Genomic DNA, 8616 nt, shown 5'->3' on the forward strand with positions numbered 1-8616 from the left:
TGGTTAAAAATAACATACATATGTACCCCTTCTCCATTGGATTATCAGTGGGATGCTGTTCCTCTAAATATAATGCTTTGCATGCTTTTAATTTACATGTGATTAACTATGACTGAGTAATCAAAGCCTATATGTGTCAGTTTTACGTTTTGGCACAGTTGTTAAAATAATGCTTTCACTGCAGGTACTGTATGTCACATACCATACAGGTTTTGTCTTATTAAACATCAACAATAACAACCAGAAATCTTTAACAACGCGAGGCATTCGTCATAATGTTACATTGAAGTAGGAATTAACCTTTTACCAAGTACCTAGTTGCTCGCTAACGCTCCCCTTCCACTGCAAACGCGTATAGATCGGTCATATATTTGGGGTACTGGTTTGTTTGGAAAGCGAGAAGATCCGTGATGTAACCGACCTTAAAGAAGCCTTATGAAACCATGACCGAAACAAAGTTCTGTTAACGGACGACACTGAACACAGTGCCCACGCACCTGGAGTGCCATCATTCAGAATACCGAGATGAGTGCTTTTCTTTATATCCGACGTTATTGCCGCGTAAGTATCCAATAAACATCTATGAAGAAACTATCAATGTAATAACTAAGGCTAAGTAGTCTGAGCCGTCTTTGGTTGACTGACATGAAAAAATAAGATAACAAAAAGTAAACTCTCACGACAGGAAGCGATACATGATATTGCTAAATGTATTAGGCTATAAATGTATTAGGCTTTGTAATATGTTCGTAATTTGGACAGCTACAAATCGGCCTAGGATACATAATGTATTACAACATGTCGTAACTACATTTTTGGTTCACTTGAAATTGTATAATTAAGCACCTAATATCACTATTATTCCACATGTTTATTGCAAACTAAATATCACAACAGTAAATTATGTGAATAGATTTCCTGTTCAGTTAATGATTTGGTCCTACTTTGAGCCTCCCATACTGTAGGAGTGCTAAGCAGTCTAGGCGTGGTGACATCACTGGGATCTGTGGGAACTGATTGGTACAGACAAGGGCACTCAGCATCCACGGAGGAGGCAGGCAGTGAGCGACTACGGGGACCAGTTCCTGTCAGGATGCCTTTTTCGCCATTTAGTGGCTCAGCTAACATAATCATGAGGGGACACCGGTAGAGCATTTAGATGAGGCCGTGTAGGGCGGGTGGAAAGCCAAGGGTGGAGGTCCAGAGAGATAATGTTCTGGGGAACCTGCTTCGCCTCTTCCCGGTCTTACGTTGTGGAGTTCGGGCGGAATCAGAGCCTGCCCCTCGGACTCGGCGGCTCTGATGAGCGCCACTCCTTTTATGGATACATCATCGCCTTTCCTTTACAGGACTACGGTGGGATCATGTCCGGTTTGGGCTCGGAGTCCTGGTGGAGGAAAACGCTGTATATCACGGGTGGTGCTCTCCTTGCTGCCGCTGCCTACCTTCTACACGAGCTGCTGTCCATCAGGTAGGATACCACAGGCTCATCCGATGCTCGTGCGTGAAGGGTGTTCATTATGGGGCTATGGCAACTATAACGTATGATGTCTTACTCTACACATCTTTTGTGAATGTCCAACATTAACGTCAGAACGAGTTCAGGGTTCACTACCCAGCCACTGTCCTCATCTCATTTCTGTCCCTTCTGCACACGAGTGCCCCTCAATTTCCAAATCTGTGTGTGGATTTAGTTGCTAAGCACCAGAACACCCATCGCACCGATGTTGTTCTGTGGAGTGGAATTCACGTCGAGTTTCCAAGTCTTTTATTTATTTTTAATCTGATTTGATTACGTGCAGCTCAGCACGAGCAGGCAATAATCCTCTCACCTCCTCTTTTCGTTCCAGATGATATGGAAAAAAAAATGTCCACAACTGTGTCGGTGTGTCACGTGTAGGTTTATGCCAAGCTGCGTGTCCGTTTCCCTAGCTTGATGTCCTTTAACGGCAGACTGTTGCCCGGACGTCCTCTACACCGACTCCTTACGTGAGCGACCTAGGTTGTTTAGAGAGAAAAAAAATCGAATTGTAGGTGTGTCTTCGCGTGAGCGAGGGGATGTGCTCTTGGCTAATCTGTCCGAATTTGGGGGTTAGGTGTGGTCTATTGTCAATGTGATGAGCGCTTTACTCTCTCATTTTAATCTTTCACAGGTTTTGCGAGCTTTCACTGCGGTAGTCTAAAAATGCGCCGGCCTACTGCATTGTTATTCCAGATCTCTCGCTCTGTCTGTTTGATCAGGATTCCAGGAATTCGAAATCAAAAAACACTTTTCAGAATATTGGATATACGAGGCGTTATTTGACTACATATACAAATGTATAAATGCCGTGTTTAACAGGATAAGGGCCGAAGCTGACATTTGTAAATAATGATAGGTTTTAGCACCTTGGTACCATGGACAGCGACTACACGAGCCAAAGCAAAGGGTCGTATGCTAGGAAGTGATAGATTGGAAGACATTTGAAGTAGAACGAGTAGGCCGGTGGCTGTTATACGAAGCAGCCTATGACTAAATGTCTTGATGATATTGCCACCTGCACTCAACTCACCCGTTGTCATTTGATATGAGCTAACTATAGTTCCGGAAATATCCATCTGGGAAATTGTAATGTGATGGACATGGCATACGTCATTCACAGTTGAAGCTGAGATCAGAATATTTTCTTCTCTGGGTTGAATTATTTATGAAGGAACCAGATGTCCTCAGATTGTCCTACTGCACCGGAAGAAATATGTCAATCTGTTGGAGGCTTAGGCTACATTGTCAACAATGAAGCAAGTTTGAAATCATGCACTGGACTGCTGTTTTTTTCTCTTTTAAACATTTGGTGCCTTTTAATGTTGTCCAGTTTGAAGCCTCTGGGATAGCTATCTGGATTCAGGTTAATAATATGTCCATGATTATATCCATGATTATATATAATACAGATTATATATTATACAAATACCCGTCTTATCTGTGTCACTGATAGGAAGCGTGTGTGTTTCTCTCTCTCTCTGTCTCTCTCTCTCTCTCTCTCTATCTCTCTCTCTCTGTCTCTCTCTCTCTGTGTGTGTGTTTGTGGTGACATTTTTGTTGCTTTGTGTATTTAGGCGAATTATCAGGATATGTTGCTCTGCAGACTGTTGAGTATTCCCTCAGATGTAGATGCTTTAGTTGTGTGTGTGTGTGTGTGTGTGTGTGTGTGTGTGTGTGTGTGTGTGTGTGTGTGTATGTATGTATGTATGAACACACTCCTATTCTAAAATAAGGCCCTGCTGATGTGTTTCACCTTCTAGGCTAGCTCAGGGGGTTTCAATGCGATACCATCTCTGCTTTTCTGAAACACAGGCAATTAGGCCTTTGGACCCAGACATCTCTTCTCCAGGAAGTAGCTGACACTTGGGGGCATCTGAGCCAGATAAACTCCAGAGCCAGTCCCCATCTGGGCCAGGTCTCACTGTGTTTTTAATCCACTTCCCATATGGTGCTTTTCTTTCCCCTGAGCACCAGCTTCTTTTTCTCAATTGTTCCCTAATGAGGAGAGAGCGTACACGGCTGCCTGGAGAAAAAACGCTGCACCCAGCATTTTTTTTTTTCAGAGCACTCCAACTTATTTGTGCAAACGGCTCAGAGCGCTTCTAGTTGAAAATCACTGAACTTTTGAGAAAAGTGCTGGTGTTGCCACTGTCACTCCTCAGCACCCTGCCAGAGAAAGCCCACCCTTAGGGACTCTAAACGTAATGGTTCCGTTGTTACTGCCTAATGAGGTATATGGAGTTGAGTGTACATTTGATGATCCACATCATGACCTCGCTGAGTGTGAGAGTGTGCTTTTGTTTTGTCTTTAGGAAAGAGGAGGAGATGGACTCGAAGGACGCCATCATCCTGCACCAGTTCTCCCGGCCAAAGAGCGGCGTGCCCAGCCTCTCCCCCTTCTGTCTCAAGATGGAGACTTACCTGCGCATGGTGGACCTTCCCTATCAGGTAACACATGCCACACACTCATCACAATCAGACTCAGGGGGGAGTGTGTGTTGTGCAGTGGAGAACTGGTCACATCCAGCAGTGCACATCACAGAGTGGAGGTCGAGGGGGGAGCAGATATGGAGGAGGAGATGGTGGAGGAGATATATGTGGAGCCAAATGTGGATTTCAGTATTCCAGGGGGGAATTTGTTGTAAATGTGTCTGGGAATGATTAGTAAGCTTTGTGCGATTGAAGCATCGTAAACTGATCCAGCATGTTGTGAGAGCAAAGCTTCCGTGCAGATTGAAATGGTAAACAAACAGCAAAGGTGAATGGTGTGTATGTTAGGCTTTGGGCAAGGATGTGAGGAGAGAAGCCACCCTCGTTTCTGTTGTCATCTCTGCGACTTTATTGCTGACTTACAATTCAGCCCCTTCAGCAAGCCCTGTTTGGCTTGCTTGCGCTGTGCTCTTTATTGCTGTTATTTTGTTTCTCTGGTTTGATCTTGGCATAATTGATGAAGATAATCAACAGTAAATCAAAAAATTAAATACGCTTGTGACGCCCCTGTCAGTCGGCCATGTTTGTTTCATCCTCTGACCTCTATGCAACAAGCGGATTGTGTTCATATATACAGTAACCATATAGTGTGCCATTGTTTTAGTATTGTTTTATGTTTCTGCCAGGAGCTGACTCTTAACTAGTCTTGGGACAGTTTTAAACTCAGCCTAAATTTGAACACTGATTGAACATTTTCTGTTAGATGGTGAAGGAATCAGAATTTAAGGTTCAGAGTTAATAATGAGTTAATAATGATATACCTTAGTCAATATTTCAATGCATCTTAAATTTAGTTGGTTGAATATTCTGTTAAGAGAGAGAGATCGTCCTGAGGGAGGTGTTAAAGGTTTCAGCCAATGGCTCAGAGACTTGTTGTCTCCAAAGCCTCATGAATACAGGGTGATCCCCTTTATACTCACAGGGCATAGAACTGAAATGTTTCAATGGCCATTTAGAAGATTTTTAGGTTGAGCTATGTATGAGTGAACTTCTGTGTCTCTCTCCCTTGGTTGCGCACCATTGTACAAGATTAAACCTGTTTCCTGAACTGATCATAACTCAGACTGAGTCTCCAAATATACGGTATAAAATGAATACTCTCAATGGGAACCTCAGCTGCTATTAGAGATTTCCATTTGAAACAAGCCCAAATGCTTGCTATTTGTGCCCATAATAACAGACCTGTTTGATGTGCAAATAGTCCCTTTCACCCCTGACTAAGCTCCCCTCCCTGTTCGACGTGTAAGTATATGCTCCACAGAGGATGGAGGGAACACTGACAAAAGGGAAAAATATATGTTTGTCATATGTACTAAACCACATTACATTTGAATTGTACAAACTGGTTTTGTTTCTCTTTAAAACATGATATTGTGTTGAACCAACGAATTGAGACACAGAGTTTACCTTATCCAACTCAATCATGTAAGGTAAGGGAAAAGCAGAGCAGTAAGTTCACCACAGGGAATGTAAATGGTCAGGTGGGGTCTCTGGAGAAGCTTGCTGCCACCACTTTCTTTTTAACTGGATTCCCATCAGCCTTTGCAAGAATATTGAAATAATCAAACTTAGATATTAATGCTGCCAAAAGTATGTATATGTGTTTATTAATGTTAGTTGTTCTCAGATACCAATACAGATTAGGAAATGGACTGTGTCTTTATGTGTGGTTTGAAATCCCTTATGCTTTATTGCCACTATGAGCATGTTTGAGTCATTTCTAGATGCAGTGACATTACAATATATTGATCTAGAAGGAGTGACATTGCAATATATTTATCTAGCTGTAGTGAAATTGCAATATATTGATCTAGTTGTAGTGACATTGAATATTTTCAATACAACCTGTATAAGATTACACTCAGTATGTGCCTGCTTATCAGACCCGCTTCAAACTAAAATATTGAAGTTACATGATTGAATAAAGAAATCTATGGCACCTATTTCATGTAACTTTGAACAGTTTTATTGGAACTAGTTACTTAAGATGTGTCTGTTTTATAATGGACCTAAATAAATTGAATTGAAACAGAAATGCTGTGTTGATTTAACACATTTCTTTCATGTGCAACCGATGTCAACATTACAATGAAATCAATCCAAGGAGATGTTTTTTTTTTCAGTGAGAGTAGCCTGATAGTGGTGGATAATATCCAGGGCAGGAATTAGGAGTCAGGTGCAACCATATCAGCTAGCAGCTCACTCAAACAGATCCAGTCCAGACTTGACTTGGATCAAATGGAACTGGAGCAGATCAGATCAGTGCAGGCTCCCTTCAGTGAGTCATCTGCTGTCTGAGATATCTGAGAGTTTGCTCTCTGCACGTAAATCACTCTTCTTACACCAGGGCGTGACATCAGTATACTAAGAATCAGCAGGAGAAGCCATGTACACAAGCAACAAAAGGGAAGCTTTAATGTGTGTGAGGAAGACTGTAATGGAAGCTGTTTATTTATTTATTTGTTTGTTCCGTCTGTACTATCCAAAGCATTGGCACTGAGTCTTCCAGCCTTCTGCATATAGCTTCTGGCACTTTAGGTAACCATGTTTGTGCAGACAGCAAAGGATTCCTGTTTGTCACAGTATAGAATCGAAGCTTGAAGAAAATAAATGTTTGTGCTACTCTGTGACACTAGAGTTCTGCTTTCATAGGGCATTGGATCAGCTTACAAATCTAAACATCCACTCAACCTGTAATTGTTCCCACCTGTATTTGAACAAAAGTTGTCTACAGTTGTCTCCAAAATCATATAGTAATACTTATCTGAACATGTGAGACTAGCTGTAGGCCAGCTGTGATCATCTGTGTGAGTGTTGTGTCATTGTTCCCGTATTGATCATAATGTCCTCTCCTCCTCTCTCTCCAGAACTACTTCAATGGGAAGCTCTCCCCACAAGGTAAGATGCCCTGGATAGAGTACAACAAGCAGCAGGTGTCTGGAACGGAGTTCATCATCGACTTCCTGGAGGACAACCTGGGAGTGAACCTTAACAAGAGCCTGAGCGCGCAGGAGAAGGCCGTGTCTCGTGCCATCACCAAGATGGTGGAGGAGCATCTCTATTGGTGAGTCAGTGCCGAGGATGATTCACCCCAGGGGTCAGGGATGGGAGACCTCAATCTGTTTTACTGGAAGGTGACCCACTGGTGCTGAAATATGATCTCATTGGGGAAGTGGTTTGTGAGCTTCTTTATTGGTAGATATTGAGTTAAACTGTGGGAGAGGTTTGCTGGATCTATGTGTTGAATTCGTTAGATGACTTGACTTCCTTGCTGATGATGAGGACTTTCTAGAATGTCTTTCTAGAATGTTCCATGCTGATTAGACAAACATGGCTTTGTGGGTTTGATTTGGGCTTTTCTTCTTAGGAGATCGAAATATATTTAAACAAACATACTCCTAAACTGTATACTCTCATGTTACCCTCTTCTTCACTGTCAGTTGCCTCTGGTCTTTCAACCCATCACTTGTTCCCTACTCTCTCTCTCTCTCTCTCTCATCGACCTCTCCCCTCAAGACAGATCTATATTTAGGTCCACATATGGTGATTGACTGAATAATTGATGGGTTTGTGGGACAGTGTAGGGGCTAGTTGTTCTTATGGAGGCTGGGGGTTGCTTTTTTGCCTTCAGTCTAAGGGGGGATGGTGAAATACTGAGCACTTTAGCTCCATAAATAAAGGTGACTGACTCCAGTATGCACACCATGACAGGAGAGACCCCAAGCTGCCTAAACTGTAGAAGTACTCAACTTGCTTTCTCTATCAAAATCAACCCACAGGATATAAGACTTTTTCAGCTTCAGTTTTTCAGTACTATTTCATCAGTTTTTTAGTTTTTTAAGCTAAGATATATTACAGTAAAGAGCCATGTTTAACGCTAATATTATTATTATGAAGACTAGGATTTTGACTATATACAGTGAAAAGGTATGTTAAACGCTAATTATCATGAAGACTTGAATGAGCATATAGATGCCTCCCAAAGCAGCTGAAAGCAGACAGCATGTTATCGCACAGGATCATGGGATCCCTCATGGCCTTCCTCCTCTTTTAGTAGGAACCCGACAGAAATACTACTGTGATGTCATCATCGGGTTTCATATGTGTCCATTCAGCCGACCATCATTACGGCTACAGTATTACCACCATTACGGCTCTGGTGCTCCTGGGACAAACACTGTGGGCTGCTACTGAATCTGAATCTGTTTTGTATATGGGTCAAGCCTCTCTACGCTAAAGAGCAAACAGCATCCTCCTAAACATCCGCTGAGTAATGTTCTCCTCCATTCATTTAAAAGGAAAGCTGATACTATGCCTACGGATACAGAGAGAGCAGCATTGAACAGCTCTTGAACTGGGTCCATTCATCCCATATCCCATATCATCTCCTACTGACGCGATATCAGGTCACTTGTAGAAGTGTGTGTGCTGTAGGGTTGCATGGCCCGGTGCTGTAGGGCTGGAGGAGAAAAGGTCATGACAGACTTGAGAATATTTAGATTCTGGAACACATTCAGTCGAGACCTGCACGGATACAGTGGGTCTGGGATCACTACCACTAAGTTACTAAGTTAGCCACATTTACATTTTCTGCACAGTTTCTT

General features: G+C 42.5%; 1 protein-coding gene across 1 annotated transcript in view; it reads left to right on the forward strand.

The window, feature by feature from the left end:
• Window positions 1-943: 943 nt before the first annotated feature.
• faxcb (failed axon connections homolog, metaxin like GST domain containing b) overlaps window positions 944-8616 on the forward strand; it is a 13812-nt gene continuing 6139 nt past the window's right edge. The window contains exons 1-3 of the mRNA XM_031576752.2: window positions 944-1471; window positions 3835-3970; window positions 6880-7076. Coding sequence (XP_031432612.1) covers window positions 1212-1471; window positions 3835-3970; window positions 6880-7076 — 593 coding nt within the window. The 5' untranslated portion in view covers window positions 944-1211. The remainder of the gene's footprint in view (window positions 1472-3834; window positions 3971-6879; window positions 7077-8616) is intronic.

This window comes from Clupea harengus, chromosome 11, assembly GCF_900700415.2.
Source record: "Clupea harengus chromosome 11, Ch_v2.0.2, whole genome shotgun sequence".
NCBI classification, from domain to species: domain Eukaryota; kingdom Metazoa; phylum Chordata; class Actinopteri; order Clupeiformes; family Clupeidae; genus Clupea; species Clupea harengus.